General features: G+C 54.1%; 1 protein-coding gene across 2 annotated transcripts in view; it reads right to left on the reverse strand.

Annotated features, from left to right (window-relative positions):
• The window catches only part of PDE5A (phosphodiesterase 5A), a 93,833-nt gene that overhangs the window by 28,988 nt on the left and 45,588 nt on the right, over nt 1–19,257 (reverse strand). For both annotated transcript variants that reach the window (XM_036450391.2, XM_036450388.2), the window contains exons 10-15: nt 16,666–16,841; nt 14,612–14,671; nt 5,941–6,087; nt 4,888–5,013; nt 2,936–3,030; nt 1,655–1,742 (exon numbers count right to left, since the gene is read on the reverse strand). In XM_036450391.2, coding sequence (XP_036306284.2) covers nt 1,655–1,742; nt 2,936–3,030; nt 4,888–5,013; nt 5,941–6,087; nt 14,612–14,671; nt 16,666–16,841 — 692 coding nt within the window. The remainder of the gene's footprint in view (nt 1–1,654; nt 1,743–2,935; nt 3,031–4,887; nt 5,014–5,940; nt 6,088–14,611; nt 14,672–16,665; nt 16,842–19,257) is intronic.

Raw genomic sequence — 19,257 nt, forward strand, 5'->3', positions numbered from 1 at the left:
CGTACACACGGGCCACCCGCTTCCTGAGAGTGAATGCCTGATGCCACCCTGTCCTCTGCTCCCTCGGCCTGGTCTCCTAGGAAACGCCAGCTTCCTGCCTTTCTGCCCACTGCCCAGACCCCGGGCCTCTGTCCAGCCTACATGCTAACTATCTGGCTATGGGCAGCTTGCTTACTGCACTGCAACTGCAAGTGAAGTTTGAAAGCCCAAAGCTACACTAATGAAGAATGGAATGGTGAAACTTCTGAACAAGTGATGACTAACACATTTTCTCTCTCTATGGCATTTGTAATAAATCCAGTGACACGTGGACACACATTTGTGTAATTTTAACTTAATATCGAGAGCAGCGCGTATTCCCAGTGGGAAGGATGCACAATGTGAAACCAAGAAGGACTCTAAAAGGGACTGATCCCGGGCAAACACTCCAGCGCTGTCGCTGCATAACCATTGTGTCCTGGTGCCTGGGGTTCAAAGCAAACCTCTCGTCCTGAACCAGGTAAAATGTGCCTCGGTTCTCAGAATAAACTCAGCATCTGCACGGCCCCAGGGCTGAGGGGAAGCAGCGGCTCAGGCTGGGGCCCGGGCAGCAGATGCTTCTGAACACGGGGCCCTTGGGGTGCCGGGCCCGGACAAGACCTCGCTTAGCGGAGAGCTGGAGGCTGGACTGGAATCAGCATATCCCTAACTGATAAGTCTGGTATCACAGTCATAAACATTCCTTAAAAATAGCAAACCAGCCCCATTTTAGGTTCTGGGCTGAACAGAAAACTGTTCAGAAAACACCTTCTGGTACTTCCATTTAGTGTAAGGTCAAAGCATTTCCAGGGGAAAGGCCCTGCCTGAACGGCAATGTCTCCGGTGCTATCTGTATACCCCCTTCCCCAGGCAAAGGCTGTAAACCCCTGTGTGTGGGGCGCCTCCAAGGATGAAGTGTGGGGGTGGGGGTCTGCCTCAAGGTGTGGGACCTGCCGTAGGAGGATGTCCTGGGCACCGGCTGCTCACGGCAGCTGTAACTCATGCTTCTCATTATAATGTCATTCGTGCACACAACAGATCATGTGAGTAACGGAGGAACAGAATGAGAAAATAAAAAGTATTCCCTCGGCAAAAACAACCATTGCTAACAGGTCAGCGTATGTGTCCTCAAACTTACTTCCCTCCATAGAAATACGTCTAGCGTAGCATGTCAAGTGCTTTCTCACACTGATAAACACCCATCATGTTCTCACACTGATAAACACCCACCTCCACCAGGCTGTTGAACAGCTCATCCCGTAACAATGTGTTTGTGGTCAGAAGTTTTAGTAAAAAGAGGAAAAGGTTCTTGAGTGCTATATCACCCACTTAATTTTACCAAAAAACAAAAAACAGAGTTAACTGAGAGCCAGAAAACACCAGCTTTGCTTGTCTCTGAACAATGTGGAGTAATGAAGTAAGCAGACCCTTTGTCGGGCAGCTGACAGCTTAGGGTGCACAACGGTGAGGCTGTAGGGCCTCGGCCTTCCATACCCAGAAAAGAATGATGCACACTGGAGAACTGTGGTCCTGGGCCTGAACCAAACACCTAACACACACACACACACACACACACACACACACACACACACACCCCGCGTTTACGCAGCCTCGGGCAGCGCGCTCTGGGCCTCACCGGGCTGTTGAGGACCATCAGGCACTGGTCAAAGTGGTGGTGCTCCAGGGTCGAGTGGCAGTACAGCTGGGCCAGTGGGTGCTCGCTCCTGGGGGGAGTCGCAGAGAGAGGGCTCAGAGAGGACGGTCAGGCGCCACATGCTGGGCGGTCACTCTCTTCTCATTTGCTACCTAAAAGAGAGGCTAAAATCCCTCAAACCGACCACTCTCTCCTTTGGCTGGGAAGAGAGGGAGGTCATCTCTGGGAAATAAGTATAAAGAGTCAGGCTGTTCTGAACGGCTGGTTCAAACTGTGAACAACCCCATCGATTTTCGTACTGAGGCCAAAGTACTAATTTCTCTAGACATGAAAAGAAGATCCCTGAGTCTTGTACTAATAATTGTTTTCTTCTTTAAAAAAAATGTGTGTGTATATATATATATATATATATATCTCTGATTTTTTACAGAGAGGAATGGAGAGGGATATAGAATTAGAAACATTGATGAGAGAGAAACATCGACCAGCTGCCTCCTGCACGCCCCCCATGGGAGATGTGCCCACACCCAATATACATGCCCTTGATCGAAACTGAACCTGGGACTCTTCAGTTTGCAGATCGATGCTCTATCCACTGAGCCAAAGTGGTTTTAGCCCAATAATTGTTTTCAATGTCAAGCCTTTAATTCACTTCCCTGAGGCCACAGCTCCTCAGAGCACCTGCTGAGCACCTGATCGCAAGGCCCTTCCCAAGTATCACCTTGTCTGTCAGGGCAGAGTGTTACCTCTGCTGAATATAGTCTTTAAAATTTCCTCTGAAGCCCTAATTCAACCTAAAGCAAAATTCTTGGCAATTATCTCATGGAATAAGATTCTCAACATAAACATTTTCCCACTTTAGGCCAGAAATGTTACCAACACAATACCAGACTTGCATTCCCCTCCCTCTCCCCATATCCTTTAAATAAAATCAGCCCAGCTGGCGTGGCTCAGTGGTTGATTATCGGCCTATGAACCAGGAGGTCAGGGTTTGATTCTCGGACAGAGCACAGGCCCAGGTTGAGAGCTCTATCCCCAGTGTGAGGTATGCAGGAGGCAGCCAACCCATGATTCCCTCTCATCATGGATGTTTCTCTCTCTCCCTCTCCCTTCCTCTCTGAAATCAATTAAAATATATTTAAATAAAATCAGAGTAAGTTACGGGACCTTGACCGATGCACTTTTGCTGTGGGTTTTGCTTTAAGAAGGACCGCCCCGCTGCTGAACAGGACCTCCTGCTGTCTGTCGGGGCGGCCCCCTCACCGCTGGATGTAGGAGTTGTTCACGCCGCGGTGGTCCAAGTCGTGGCTCAGGGCGGCGACCAGCAGGGCCAGCACCTCCAGGTCCGACAGCTTGCTCTGCACAGCGGGCAGGGAGGAGAGAGAGAAGGACCCGTGAGGGTGCGAGGACACCTCTGGGCGACCTCAGTGCTCACACAGCCCTGCTGTGATGTGGGAGGTCCGCTCCGCAGGGGAAGAGCTGTGTCTCACACGCAGAGCGGGGCTAGCGCCAACGTCACTCACCTCCAGAGGGCGGACATGCCTCACCAACCACCTGCCCCCACAGCCAATGCCACTCCTTCCTACTGTCTCCGAATGCATGTGGGCTAACCACATGAACTCTGAATCCCAGCTTCTCTGGACGTTTAACCCCTATAGATTCCGTTGTTCCCATCTCTGCCCTGAGGGGCTGTGCCTAAGGCACCAGACAGTGAGAATACTTGGCAGAAGAATACACAAAAGGGGATTAGGAATGAAAAGTTGTCTTTAAAAAGTTACATAATAGCCTGGCTGGTGTGGCTCAGTGGTTGAGCGTCAACTGTGAACCGTGAGTAAGAGGTCGATGCCTGATCCAGGGCACATACCCAGGTTGCGGGCTTGATCCATCAGGAGGCAGCCCATCCAGGATTCTCTGTCATCACTGATGTTTTTCCCTCTCCCTCCCCTTTCCTCTCTCTGAAACCAATAAAAAAATTTTTTTAAAAGAAGTTACATGATATATTCCAAAGCTAATTCCAGGTTATTTCTGAGCGGCTGCCATTTGTATTCTCGGTACTACTGTTCTTCTTCATAAGAAAAACACAAATTGAAATTTCTATCAGCTCTCTTCTGCTGGAATTCTCAGCACTCTAAGTGGCACAGTCACAGCACACACACACTGGCATTTGACTTTTCCTTGCCAGAGCCCAGATAGCCTTCGGTGGTTTAACCCTCCGGACCTTCCCAGCCCTCCGACAGAAGTGGAGCCCCCTCCCCTGGGCGTTTCCCTCAGCAGGGAAGTGGGACTCTAACACGTGGCTCCGCAATAAGCCCTGCTCTTGGCTCTGGGTTAAAATGCGCCCCCTATGGGAGCAGAGAAGAACAGCAGCCACAGAATTCAATACTGTAATAACAAAGCATGGAAGCGCCCTGGCTCCTGTAGCTAAGCGGTTAAAGCGTGGGCCTTCACACCAAAGGGTTGTGGGTTCAGTTCTTGGTCGAGGGCACCTACTTGGGTTACAGGTTCAATCCCTGGGCCCGGTCAGGATGAGTGCAGGAGGCAACCTATCAATGTGTCTGTTTCTCTCTTTCTCTCTCTCCCCCTTCCTCTCTCTAAAAATCAAAACATCCTTTGGTGAGGATTACAACAACAAAAAACGCTCACCAGGCGAGCACAGCTCTGGATTGAAGAGCTCTGTGAGGGGCCTGGGCTCACGCACCTACAATGACTCGTTGGTTCCCACCGACATGGGGATCTAAGGACGGAGCAAAGCATAAAGCCTGGCCTGGAGGACCTGGCTGCTGGAACGGTGTCTGCATTGCTCTCTGGGCACAGGGTGTGGCCCACACACTTGTGAGCTTAACGGGGCAAAGAGAACCCGCAGCAGGGGCCTGGGCGCGTCTGTGTAGCCCCGCTCAGGACCCGTGTGGCGTGGATTAGCCCGGGGGAGCAATGTGACTGCGAGCAGGGGGCCGCTGCTGCCGCTTCCCTCTGAGGGTGGCCAGCTTCCCAAGCACCACTGGAATTTAACGGGGAGCTATTTAGAGAGCATGCCAACGTGCCATGTACATTCCACAGGAAAGGAAGTTGTCAAGCAAGTTCTTTGCCACCCTAGCCTTCTTTCCTGAAAATGCACTTTATTTTGTTACTGGCAACAAGCAATACCCTCAACCATCACCGAAGCAAAATGAAAAAAAATACTTGAGAGAATGTGCTGTAAACTTTGTCACGAGTACCTGGATCTTGCCCGCCTTCAGGGCGGCGAACATGCACTGTGCTGTGTTGAAGGCGTGCCGCCAGTTGTGGTAGGCCACGTTTTTCCGGTAATTCTTCTTCACGCTCAGGATCCAGCGGCAGAGGACCTGCGGGAGGAGAGCAGGCACTGGTCACACGCTCACCGCGGCCAGGCAATGCACATGCACAGCCACACCTGGCTCCGGGGGGCGGACACCAGGATGGAATCACCTAACAGACGCGGACACCACCACGCCGAGAGGGACCACGCTAAGGTCATGCGGCTCCTAAAGGGCGGGGCCCAAGTTCACACCCGAGCATCCGATGGCAGAGCCCAACCTGCTAACCAGCCAACTAACAGTGCTCAACGCAAGGCCGCCCTGGGGAGGCTGTGGGGCTGGAGGCACCGGCCAGCTTTCTGAAAGACACCGAGTCTACATGCCTTCAATGAGAGAGCCCCACGTGAGGAGGAGTTCCCCGTGGGAGAGCCACGCCAGCAGCCCCAACAGTCCTCCCAGGCGCCAGCCGCCTGCTGTGCGGCTTCAGTGCCAGGCTCGGGGCTGAAGGGGCGCAATTGGGCACACCCTGAGCTCCTGGTCCCTTTTCACCGGCTTGGATGCTCTGACAGAGGCACTGAGCGGTTACCAAGAAGCAATGAAAAAAGAACCCATGCGCCCCTTCCTCATGCTTCATCTGGAAGTTCTGCACCAGGGTGAGGTCAGTGAACATCCAGATAGTACACACACACACACTCACACATGTGTACACATGTGCACATGCTCTCGCACACACGTGTGTGCTTCATCTGGAAGTTCTGCACCAGGTTGAGGTCAGTAATATTCAGATGGTGCGCACACACACACACACACACACACACACGTGCACACACACACACAAACATGTACATATCACACATGAGCCTCACCTCGTGCTTCATCTGGAAGTTCTGCACCAGGTTGAGGTACACACACACATGCACACACCCTCACACGTGTACACACACACGCACACACTTGCAAACACACACACACGTACATATCACATGTGAGCCTCACCTCGTGCTTCATCTGAAAGTTCTGCACCAGGTTGAGGTCAGTGAACATCCGGATGGTGCACAGCGCCGTTTCCAGGTCCGACAGCTCGAAGTCGCTGAAGCCGAAGTCGGTGATGCGCAGGCTCTGGGCGGAGGGCACCACGGCCGCCTGGGGGAGGGACAGTGCGGGAGGCTCATGGCCTGGGCTTCGCTGCGGGAGCAGCGTGTGCTCTCCTCCGAAAGGGACACTCGGAGACCCTCATTGAGGCGCCAGGCGCAGGGAGAGGGTGCTGCCCGGAGGCTGAGCCCAGCACAGGACATGGCCGGGGCCTCCAGGGGGCCCTGCAGGTGGCCAGCTTGTTCAGACAGATGACTGAGTGGCCGTCCTGGGCCGTGCCAGGGCTGGGGGCGAGGATCGGGGGGCAGCGCAGCGAGGACTCTGAGCATTTCACGTTTCATTCCCAGGCACCCCCTCGGAGACACAGAAACTGAAGCACCGCCGGGGCTAGCCGCCTGCCCTGGAGACGAGCAGGCGCCCCCTTCCCCGGCCCCTGGGGGTGCTCACGGACAGGGCCCGGCTTCGGGTCTGGGCTGGGCCTGAGAAGCTGGTTTTGCTCGTGGCGGGACCTGCGTGCCAAAGCCCCCTCCCGCCCAGGCCCCCCCTTCGGTGCTGCTCCTACGCTCGTTAAATGCAGCAGCTGCACCAAGGCACCGAGCTCGCTTCCCTCGATCTCATCCACATCCTTCTCTCTCCTGGCGGGAGCTTCCCACCCACAGGAAGGGCAAAAGGGCAAAATGCGGCAGAGCTGACCCGGCTGGGCACACCCATTCCCTCCGCGAGGTTCTCGGTACGTGGTTTCCTGCGTCTCCTGACCACAGGGACCTGCGCTCCCGCTGTGACCGCCGGCGGCTGCGGCTGTGACTGCGCCCCAGGAAGGTCCATGGAATGGACACAGGGGCCCTCCTCCCCTCCACGGGGTCTGAGCCGTCAGCTTGGGCTTCAGGACCCCGCACCCCACAGAGACACCTCCACCGGGTGGGAAGATGCAGCTGGGAGCAGCCTGCGACCTCTCCAGTGTGGGACGGGAAGTTAGCAAAAATCACCAAATGGACGATGCTGTTAGAATTGGGGAGTTTAAGCAAAAACAAAGGGTTTCCGGTTTCTCCCTGGAAAGGCTACACGGAGCCCAACTCCCAGGAAGCCCCAGGGGGCCAAGGCCTCGGCTGAGCTGCGGGGTCTCCCCTAGACTTCCTGTGGGGCCTGAGGCCCAGGACCGGCCCTGACAGGAGTCCCCACGCCCCCTCCCCACCCCGGCTACCCCTCCAGCGCCTTAGCCGATGGGGCTCGGCGTGGAGAGGCCACAGGAAGAGGGGTCCCCCTACTCCCTCCAACGCCCAGGTTCCCTGTGAATAGCTGGGTGTCACTACTCTGCTCCACCTCCACCTTCTGTGAAGCAAAGAGGTGAAATAGTAAACCCCTCGGCGCAGTCAGTCCAGAGCGTTCCCTCCAAGAGGGCACCTCCCTTCTGCTCCCTGTGACCTTCATGTCGGACTTACACTCAGCAGGTGTGTTTATATTTCACACGCATGCCGCCTGCTTCGCCTGCACACACACTCTCCCACCCAAATGCCACGAGGAGGCATGCATCTGCCCCGTGAGTTTCAGACTGGGGACGGCATGGCTGTGAGGGGAGGGGCTGGATGTCACCAGCAGCCTCATCCGCACAGCTGGGCAGTGTATCACCCCCCCCCCCCTCCACACACACACCCAGCACCGGATGCAGCCATGTCCCCCAGGGTGTCTCTGTCTGTGAGCTGGAAGTATCCTTTGTTCCTTCCACGAGGATGCTCTAGAGCTGTGGTTGGCAAACTCATTAGTCAACAGAGTGACATATCAAGAGTATGTGAAGGAAAGAAGCCACATGCTAACCTGACAAGCTCAGAGGAGACCTGACAAACTGGCCTGGCAGTCTTGCAAACTCAGAGACCTAAAATAACCACAAAAGATGGTTTGAAAATTAAATATCTAACTACAAACAGGTTGTAGTGGGTATTCAAGTCCTAGGCCGATATTTTCCCTGACAAAGATCAACTTAGATCTTCTTTACTGAGCCCATTTGCCTTCCAGCCTCTAAGATAACATATCTGTGAGATGTCTGGGTAACTTGTAACTTCCCTTTTTCTGGAGCCCCTGGGGCACAACCAAATGTGGAGGGCGCCAGGACAGATGCCTCAGATTCCTTCTTTATCATGTTAATTGTTCCTGTACTCACCTAAGTGTGTGTCCATCATTTTACTTTTTATCCAATCCCAGGAGATTCCCACCGCTTTGCTTTCTTCTGCCTTCTTATCCCATCACCAATGAATTTCACGTAACCCAAATGTCCCTCCTTTGATTGCAATGTATAAATACAGATGTAACTCGCCATTCTCTGGAGCATCATCTCAATCCGTTGAGGTTCTGCTTCCCGGCAATGTCGACAGTTTGACTCAAATAAACTCACAAAAATTCTTTACAGGTTTCAGTGGTTTTTTTTTTGGTTTTTTTTTTGTTAACAACGATTGAAATTTCTTTTGAGAGCCGAAAACTGACTTCTGTGCATGGGCCACCAAGTTTCAATTGCACTGAGCATGTGCACCCGCATGTGGCATTCTGTGGAAGAGCCACACTCAAGGGACCAAAGAGCCACATGTGGCTCTCGAGCCGCAGTTCGCCGACCATGGTTCTAGGGCTACAGGAAAAGAGCCAGCCTCTCCCTGCTGCCCGCCAGGCCAGGGGTCGGCCCGACCACAGCCAGGTTTCCGAGCTGGCCTCCCGGGCAGGCGGCCACAGCACCCAGAGCCTTGAGGTGTTGGGTCAGTGATACGGAAGCTCAGGACTCTTGGGACCCAGGACTGAGCCGCCATGAGGAAGTCCCTGTCAGTTACAGCTCACGGACCATCCCGCTTCCTGTCCGCCCTGGTGGCTTGGAAAGGCGATTTAACCTCCGTTTTATGAAGCAAACTGCGTTTCACCAGGAGCAGGGAGGGCAGAGGGCACCCTTCCCGGGGCACACAGTTCTGCATTCCCACGTGTCCTGCAGCTAGAATTTGCCAGTGAGAGTCTGACTTTGTTTCCCTTCGGGGGATAATGCAGTTGAGTGCGCTATGGTGTTGGAGATGGACAGAAACCATGCCTTTTAAAGAGCCTGTAAAGCACCAGGCATCGGAGATGTGCCAGTCTCATCGCTGAGCACCCACTGCAAACCTGCCACCGCCACCTCCCGGCCCCCAGCCCGGCTCACTCCTCCATGGCTGCGGCCTCCAACTCCTGCAGAGGCGGGTCAGTGCTAGTGTGAGGGAGCCACACCCCCGGGGTTCAGGAAAACTGCTCTTGTTAGTCTGAAGCTGAAACGACAGACCGTTATTTAAAGCTACACCCCTGGCTCACGCTTGGCCAAAAGTTTGACCTCGGCCGTGGTTTGAAAACACTGCCTTCAGCCATCCTGCTCATGCACCGTCAGGAAAACAACCTTTGTGTCACCGGCCAAGTCCACGTCCACGGTGCCATGGGACGCCAGCTGATGGAGGAGGCTCTGGGGAGGCCTGTACCCAAGCAGAAGCCCACAAGCCGCCCAACAGCCACCGAGTCGCACCTCCCAGGAGGCTGACAGCTCCCCTCCCCTTCAACACGCATGGGACGCGTGCTTTTAAAGAAAACTCGCATACGGTGTGTTTACAAGGCCGTCAGCACCTCTCTTTCCGTGAGAAGGAAGTGAGTACATGCACAAATGAGAGAGGAAGCCCCTGTACATCGGCCCCACGTAGAGCCCAGCTGTCAGAGCGCAAAGAGAACGAGGTTCACCAGGATTCGTGTGTTTCCTTCAGTAACCACAGCAACGGACTCAAGATGGTCCCCTCTCTCTGGCATCATAAAGGTGATTCCTCTAAGTCTCAACAGGGCAGAGTCACAGACTACAAAGGCTGGATCATGAGTGTACAGTTTTTCATATAAAGAAGGCATGTAATAATGGCAAGATTAGGTGGAACTATGTGTATGCTTGTAAGGAAAACTTGAGAGTGAATTTGACTACAACTGGGCGGGTACCCACAGATCTGGGTGACATCTCCAGAACAGAGCTGTGGTATTTTGGAGCTAAGAACATCAGTAGAGCCCTGGCCTGTTTGGCTCAGTGGATAGAGCGCCGGCTTTTGGACTGAAGGGGCCCAGGTTTGTTTCCGGTCAAGGGCACATGCCCAAGTTGCAGGCTCAGTCCCTAATAGGGGGTGTGCAGGAGGCAGGCAATCAATGATTCTCTCATCATTGATGTTTCTCTCTCTCTCTCTCTCCGAAATAAATAAAACATATATTAAAAAAAGAATATCAGTAGCAATAATCCACTAGCAACATCAAAGCAAAACAGGATTAGCTTAGTGAATGAAAGAGGAGGAATCAAGCTGAAGCCGCTGTCTTATCCAGGTAACCAGCTGCAGCCAGTCACGCCCTGCACGTCTGTCTGTAAAAGATGACGCCTCGATGGCCTCCAGGGGTCTGAAGGGCCCGGTCTGTCCCAAGTGTGTCCCCAGCACCATGTGAGGAAGAGGTGTCTTCCCGGTCTCCATGGTTACAACAGTGCAGTGACACTGGTTAATAAGACCACAGCATCAACTCTTCTTTGTTATCGTTTGCTCCAATCTCTCCCTTAATTATTGGCTATTGATAGAGATTTTCCCCAAGAGGGAGGGGTGTGGTCATCTGACAGGAGGTGCTGGGTGGCACTGAACACTGACCGAGGCATCAGGGCTGTGGTCTTCCCCTCACTGCTGTCCCCTGCAGTGATCGCACCTCACACTGTGTCTGATGGCGGGATCCTCTCTGATCGAGGGATCCCCACGTGATGGAGGGCTCCCCCCGATGGAGGGCTCCCGCCTGACGAGGGGACGAGGAGTCCCCTCTTCCCCCCATGGAGGATCCCTGCCTAGTTCTGGCTCTGAATGCTGGGGCGATGTGGCCCCTGTCCTGGGGAACCTGCCTACGTGCTCAGCTGCTCCCTCTCCCGCTATTTGACAAGAGTCTCGACTCGCCTTTAGAGACGTTTCCCGCGGTTACAGAAGTCCAGCAGGAGCTGAATTGGCACCAGCTCCAGGACAGAACCGGAGCTTCGTTCACATCCTGAACTCCAGGACGTGCCCGTTCCTGTCCTTCTAACGAGAGGAAAAGGCAGAAATGCAGCCAGCCGATCCATCCAACACCCCATTACCTACATAGACAAACACCCCGTCTGCCCATCCATCAAACTCCCCGTTACCCACATAGACAAACACTGTGTGTCCGGTGACTTTCCAATGACCAGAGCCCGGTCAGCGGGGCGCCTCTGTTTCTATCTCAGTAACCAGGGCTATTAAAACGTCCGCGGCAAATGGGTTGCTTACGGCTCTATTTGTGCTACACCCAATCCTAAGCCAAGAGAGGATTAGATTAATAATAGGGAACTCAATAAATTAAAAAAAAAACACACACAAAAAACAAAAAACAAAACAAAAAAACCCTCAGGGAAAGCAGGCAGAGAAAATAAGGATTGTTAGTTTCCTATCAACAAAGTCATTTTCTATAAGTAGTGAGGTTTCCTGGCATAGGCATACGTGTTTAGTATTCTTAGTGCACTATTTCATTTTTTCAGATCTAATTTTTTAAAATAAAAGTTAAAGCTTGTGACAGCTTTTCCACTTATTTTAGGTTTAAGTTGGGATAAACAATCAGACACATGACAAAGCCAGCAATTTTGTAGTTTCTGGGGGACGCACACACCTGTGTCGGGGCTGCACGGGAATCGTTATGAGACTGAGAGAAAATGAGAATTGCAACCAGATGCTGAATTTCCACCAATTTAAAGAGTCCTTTGACCTCCCAGCTTTGCAACCCTGAATTTCTGAATGCAGCTGCCAGAAATCTATTTTCTGAATAGAAAACAGATGGTTTTGAACAATACTGCAATTTTTAGTCACTCCAATGCATTGTTCTTTTGCTAAAATTATGAACATAATTGAGAAAATAATTTTCAGGTTTTTCTGAAAGACTATTGCTATTTTCAAAGTGAAAAGCAAGTTTAATGGCCTGGTGTTTGTGTAGCAGGGTCTTTGGGAATTCCTCTCTATGCTAGTTGGTATTTATCTCAAACCACACAGGGTGGAGTGTAAGCGTGACCTCATTTTAGAGCCACTGGAATGACCTCCGTGCCACACACACCCGAGAGCGTGCCTTCTGTGGCAGGTCCCAGCCCACAGCGGGCAGCGGCCCCAAGGCCAGCGTTCTGGAAGGGCTAGCCACCAGGCCAACCGAGCCTGCGGTGAAGGAGTCTTCACATCCACAAACCTTTGCCAGTAATTGGGGGAAAAGCTAGTTTCTTCAGATAGCATCGAGAGCAAAGCAAATACAGCCAATTCCGATGGCTAACCCCAGGGCAGCCAGCTTCTTGGGAAAATCATCCCCAGCTCCTGATGCTCCTCCTCCTCATTCCTCTCTCCTCCGCAGATGGCTCAGCTCCTCCTCGGCCACAGAATCAGATCCAGCCCTGCCGCTCCCTGCCTTCCCGCTCACTCTCTCTGCGTGTGGGCAGGGGCTCGGGCTCTGGCCCGGACCGCCTGGGCTTACCCCGGCACATCTCTGCCAATGGGGCGGCCTGCATAGGATCCCCACAGGCTCAGCCTCCAGTTGCTTAAAAATCCCAGTAACAGCGGCGTGTGGAGTTGTTGTGGATTAAACACACAGCTAACACACACAAACTTCACACAGGCCATGTCGGTGGTAAACACTCCCTAAATGCAGTTTCTTCTTCTTACCCCCTTCCCCTGGTCTTGTCTAGGGGGTGGCTCTCGAATGCCCAGCCACGCCCAGGCCTGGATGGCGCCCCATCCCACTCTGGGCCTCACCCACCTGCTCCCTCCCTCTCTGTCCAAGAATGTGCTGGCCTCTTGCTCAGGAGCAATCCCTGCTCAGAAGCCCAAACAGAACCGAATTACAAACCTCCTGACTCAGCAGCACCCTCATCGCACCTCCTCCTCTCTCTTACACAGAAACTCGTCTGTAATGCCGTCTGCGTCTGCTCCTGTCTTCTCTTGTCCCCTCACCTGCCCTCTATCCCAGCGGCCTCCCTGCAGCCTCTAATGGCCTCACACCCCCTAGTCTGAGCCCGGCCTCCACCTCCCAGATCCTGTGCCTGCCTTCTGCCCTCCACCGCCTCCTGCTCAGCAGCCACGTCCATCCGTCCACCAGCCCAGCACTCTCTCCTCCTGCTCCTCCTGGTGAGCTTGTGCTCCCACGGTCCTGCCCGCCCTACCCTCCTGGACTGCTCCCCCCCCCCCCCCTGTCTTCTTCCCCTCCCGCTCCCCCCCCCCCCCCCCCCCGGCAAACCTGCCCTCCCACCACCCCGCACGGGAAACCACGCCTGGATGCCACGAATCCAGGGCCACCCCCCAGAATGCCGCCTCCTTGGGAGCCTAGTCCTCACTCCCCGCCGGTCGTGCTGTCCATATCCATCGGGGGCCGCAGCACCTAACCGCCCCACGTTCTAAGCCACATTGGCCGCCCTCCTCCTTCCCATTCTCGCTGGTTATTCAGGCACCTGCCTTCTCGTCAGGCTCACCTGCCTTCTCTCTGCTCACAGGGAGCGCCATGGGCTGTGCATGCCCCTGGGGGTGCACTGTGTTTCCTGCCACAGAGACCCTGACCAGTCACAGCCACCCTGAGTCAGCCATGGCCACCCTGAGCCAGCCACGAGCCAGCCATGGAGACCCTGACCAGCCATGGAGAAAGACCATGACCAGCCACGGCCACCTTGATGACTAGCCACGGCCACCCCAAGCCAGCCATGAGCCAGCCACAGATACCCTGACCAGCCACAGAGACCCTGACCAGCCACAGTCTCTCTAAGAACAGGGAGGCCTCTGTGGCCCAGCTGTGCAGTCACAGGAGAAAACGCAGGAGCTACCCAGAGGACTGGGCTTGGCGGTTTTGATGCTGATGACCTGGACAGAGAACCCCCGTGACTGGCCACACCCTTATCGCTCCTTACCTGACCCCCGTCACATCTCCCATGGACCCGATCCCTGAGGCCTCAAATATAAACTCAGAGGCCGGCCGTGGCTGCAGAGGCGGAAATGCCTCAGACCGTCATGGACCTCCACCAAGACAGAACCCAGAGCCCAGGGCACTCCAGCACGGCCCAAGCCTCCCCCCCTGCCCCGCTCACTGGAGAAAGGCACGGAGAAGCCAGGCCCTGGCTTGGGGGCCGATGCAAACCGCCTCACAGCCATGAGGGCAGAGGTGACATCGCTCAGGACACAGGGCAGGGCCTCAGTAACAAACCATGGCACCCGCCTTCATGACCCCAACCCCCAGCCACTTTGCAGCTGCCAGCCCCTCCCTTCTCCCTGGGAACTGAACCTGAGTTTACTGTTGACCTAAGACAGACGTGAAGATGAGAACAATTGTTAGAAAAAACCCAGAGCCATCGAATGCAGGACAAGGTCCATGGAGCTTACTATCTGCGCTTTGCATCGCCGGGGACGACAGCCGCAGGAAACGGTGGACTGCGTGTTGTGAGTGTAACCTAACTCTCCGCCCGTTTGGCACACTGTCTCGGGGCCCTTACTGGCAGGAGACACCCCCCGCCCCCCCGAAAGGCGTGTCTATGGAGAAGGTGCTGTGTCATTACCGCTAAGGCCTGCAGCTCCCGGGTCTCCTCCTCGGCGGCTGAGGCGTGATAGGACAGGACCTGCGGGGAAGCGGGGACAAGTTACAGACCAAGGTTCACACCGGGTGCCGCTCACACCTCCCGGAGAAAGAACTGGACCCCTCAGACCACCAAGCCTGGTTCTGGTTCTGTTTCCTTCAAAAAGAGGAACCCAGACTTCAATTCAGTTGTTCCGGGAAACAAAGTCAGATGCCCCCTGGCCCCGTGTCCAAAGAAAACGGCTCACTGCAGTCTGTTATATAATCATATAACAAACACATGACCTAAAGCCACACTACTGGCTCAAATCTGCAGACAATTTTGTTTCAACTGCGTGTGTGTGTTGTGTGTAAAATCCTGACTTCAGTTATTTGTGCTTGTGGACAGAGTTAGGGAAGCAACTTTTGTGAAAACTGACGTTTCGAAGCCAGAATCCGTGAAGACGGCGTGGCTGGGACAGGGAGGCCACAGACCCAGGGACGCGGGGCGCCCGGCGGAGCGGTGTGGCCTGGGGACCCGCCAGCTGATGCTGCGGCCACCCCCGAGCAGGGACTGTCCTAACCTGGCTGAGGTTCACCCAGTGAGAGGAGGGGCCTGGGTGCCAGCTTCCCCACCTCTGCTCTAGCTTTCCACTTCCATTCTAGAACTTTCCATTCCTAATCCAGAGGGTTAGGAAGTCAGGCTCACCGTGTCTTATAACTGAACCTGAGGAGCAGCAATGCCCGTTTTCAAAAGTGAGATCCTTTAGCAATGGGACAATATTTCAGACATCTTTCTAACCAGGGTGGTGTTTGGATTTAAAATGTCTATCATACTTTTAAAACATACTTTTTGAAAGTTAATATTTGACAGAGATAATACAAGATTTATATGAAAAAATCCCCAAAACTTTTAGGATCATTGTTAAAAAGGCACCCATTTTCAGACCTTTGAAAGTACAGGTACACATGTATGTGTGGCATTTGAACATGTATGTGTTTGTGTATTTGGAAGTGGGTTATGGTCTGAGATCTCCTCTGAGATGCTTTTCTAGCGGAAGTGTGATGTGTTCATTTCAGGGAGTGGAGAACCAGTGGCCACTGACCAGTCTCAGCAGGGAAAGGGGAACTGTCTAGCTCTTCAGTCGGGGGCTGTTTATTAGGGATGGAGGGAAGGTTCCTTCCCACCATGGATCCCGGCTCCTGGAGAAGAGGCGAACATTCCAGTGTGTTCTACACCAAAGCTGAGTGACGGGGAGACATGTGCACCCTCTCACATCCGCTCCCCTGGACCGGCCCGGGGGGGAGGATGTGTGTGTTACATGAAGTGCACATTTTCATGGGTGCTGGTGAGGTCCCCCTGGAGGGGGCCGCCCTCCCCTCCCTACCCCTTGGAGGGACCTGCCCAGGTAAGTGCCCAGCCAGCATGCCCGGGGTCCCTATGTGTCTGGGATCCCTGTGGACACTCAAGAACACTCCGGAGTCAACCATGAATCCCTGAACGGAGTGTCTGATGGTGGCGAATGGCCAGTCTAGGAGTGTAAGCTGTGCCAGATGCGTCTTTTCTTTTCCTTATTTCTGCTGCTCTGAGAGCACTTAGCATTTCTGTCTGTTTTGTTTTTCTTGTTAATCCTCACACGAGGATATTTTTCCACCGATTTTTATTTTTTAAGAGAAAGTGGAAAGGACGGGGAGAGACAGAGAGAGAAACATCGAAAGTGAGAGACATATCTGCCTCTTGCACACACCCTGACTAGGACCAGCGCTCGAGCCTACAACCAAGGTACATGCCCTTGATTGAAATCGAACCCGGGACCCTGCAGTCTGCAGACCAACATCCTATCCACTGAGCCAAACCAACTAGGTCTGTCTTTGTTTTTGAAACTGTGACTAGAGCGTGGCAAGGTGAGATGGGCCAGGTGGCTGAGGAGCAGCTCCGTCCGTGGGAGTGGATGGCTTGGGTCAAGCAGGCAGACCGAGCGAGCGTGGGCCCGAGTTGTGGTTTGGTCACGTGACCTTGACCAGGACGGACACGAAGAGGCCCCCGGCTGTGCTCACCTCCAGGGTGACCATCTGCTTGGCCATGGCGCGCTCCACTGCCTCGTACATCTGCGTGTTCTGGATGCCCAGGCCGCAGAAGATGACGAAGGCCTCCAGGAACTGCTCGTCGTTCCGGTTGAACGGCTTCACCTTGCCGGTGCTCTCCTCCATCTTGTTCACCAGCTGGCACACCCCTGTGACGACCACGGACAGGAGCCGGCGTTACTGAGATCACAGTGCTCACTGATGTCACCCCACAGACCTGACCCTCCTCTGAGGAGCGCCTGGCAGCTCAGGACAGCGGCGGCCCTCCCCGTGCAGCACCAGCTGGAGAGGTCACGGGAGTTATCCCACCAGCCCTCACTGCACGTGGGCCAGAAGCTATCCACACCAGCCCTCACTGCACGTGGGCCAGAAGCCATCCACACCAGCCCTCACTGCACGTGGGCCGGGGAGCTATCCACACCAGCCCTCACTGCACGTGGGCCGGGGAGCTATCCACACCAGCCCTCACTGCACATGGGCCGGGGAGCTATCCACACCAGCCCTCACTGCACGTGGGCCGGGGAGCTATCCACACCAGCCCTCACTGCACGTGGGCCGGGGAGCTAATCCAATCCACACCAGCCTCACTGCACGTGGGCCGGGAGCTATCCACACCAGCCCTCGCTGCACGTGGGCCGGGGAGCCATCCACACCAGCCCTCGCTGCACGTGGGCCGGGGAGCTATCCACACCAGCCCTCACTGCACGTGGGCCGGGGAGCTATCCACACCAGCCCTCACTGCACGTGGGCCGGGGAGCTATCCACACCAGCCCTCACTGCACGTGGGCCAGAAGCCATCCACACCAGCCCTCACTGCGCGTGGGCCGGGGAGCTATCCACACCAGCCCTCACTGCGCGTGGGCCGGGGAGCTATCCACACCAGCCCTCACTGCACGTGGGCCGGGGAGCTATCCACACCAGCCCTCGCTCCATGTGGGCCAGAGCGTGGGCTGTTCAAAAAGTCCTGAGCGCTATCTTCTCGCAGACGCGCCCTGGGTATTAGGCGCTGGGCCCCAGAGACAGCCTGTCCTGTGGGGACCAACTGGCTCGGTGCACTGGCCAAGGGAAAGATTTGGACACACATCGGACTCTGGGCCAGGCAGCCCGCCTCTCCTTCCCAGAAAGCAGGGCGCAGCGCCCAGTTACACACAAGGCGGGACACGGACAACAAGTCACAGGACGCCCTCACGGCTCATCAGGGCCTGCGTCTCGGAGAATCACGCGTACAGACGGCTCCCGACACTCACATAGAATGACGCTTTGCATAGAAATAAAGACAGGATGCATCTCTGAAGCAAACCGTGACCTCCTCTGTCCCAGCCTCTTTCAAGATCAAACGTGTCATTAACAGGCCTGGACGAGGACGTCCATGTCCTGACCGACCTCCACGGAACCATCCGCCCACAGAGTCTGAGCCTCATGGTCCCTACGAGGACTGGGTGCCGCCTCACTCCCCTTCTGGTCCCTACATATTCTCATATATCCTCAGGGTCCTTTGGAGGTTTGTTATTATTGTGTTTGCCCATTATCTCTTGTTTTAATCCTTCCCAGTTCATTAAGTTATCTTTTCATTGCTTTCTTCCTTCCTATTATTCATTTATTTTGGAGGAGGGGTCAGCGTAGAGAGTGAGAAAGAGAAGGCCCTGCTTTTCTGATGTCTTCAGTTGACCACTTTTTCAAGCAATTTCATTTCTTAATAATAACAACATTTAAAACAATATTATCTCCCGTGTGTATACCTTTGACCGTGTACCTCAAATGTTTGTTGTACAGACACAACCATCAATTTTCTAAAATGCTCCCTAATCCGTGGGGGATACATCCAAAGTCCCCTAGTGGAGGCCTGAGACCATGGCGAGTCCCAGACCCCCGATCCAGTGTGATTTTCCTGTACACACGCATTTTCCCTGTACACACGCTAGGATGAAGTGTAATTGATAAATTAGGCACAGTAAGTAATACTGAAATAGGACAATGCTAACAACAGGTGGGGCATCTATAGGTGGAGATGGGGGAGGGGAAGGGGTAGTCACATCCCATAGGAGAAGGCGTGAGGCTCGAATTTCATCACCATCCTCAGAAGGGCATCCAACTTAAAAGCTATAAGTTGTGCCGAAACCCGTTTGGCTCAGTGGATAGAGCGACAGCCTGCGGACTGAAGGGTCCCAGGTTCGATTCCGGTCAAGGGCATGTACCTTGGTTGTAGGCACATCCCCAGTAGGGGACATGCAAAAGACAGCTGATCGATGACTCTCTCATCGATGTTTCTAACTCTCTTATCTCTCTCCCTTCCTCTATGTAAAAAAAATCAATAAAATATAAAAAAATAAATAAAATAAAAGGTATAAGTTGCCTACTTCTGGAATTTTCCATTTCATGCTTAGGACATGGAGCAGTTGAAACCATGGAGCTACTACCGCACTCTCCTTTTGACTCTGGGGTTCCTCTCTGTCATTCAGGAGGACACGTTCAGTTTCTAACAGGGCCTGCTCCTCCCCATTGACCCTGTCATTCTGCGTGCCCAGCTGTAACGCATCGTGGGGGAGAATGGCTGCCAAGTCCACT

This window comes from Pipistrellus kuhlii, unplaced genomic scaffold (genome assembly GCF_014108245.1).
Source record: "Pipistrellus kuhlii isolate mPipKuh1 unplaced genomic scaffold, mPipKuh1.p scaffold_m20_p_21, whole genome shotgun sequence".
NCBI lineage: Eukaryota > Metazoa > Chordata > Mammalia > Chiroptera > Vespertilionidae > Pipistrellus > Pipistrellus kuhlii.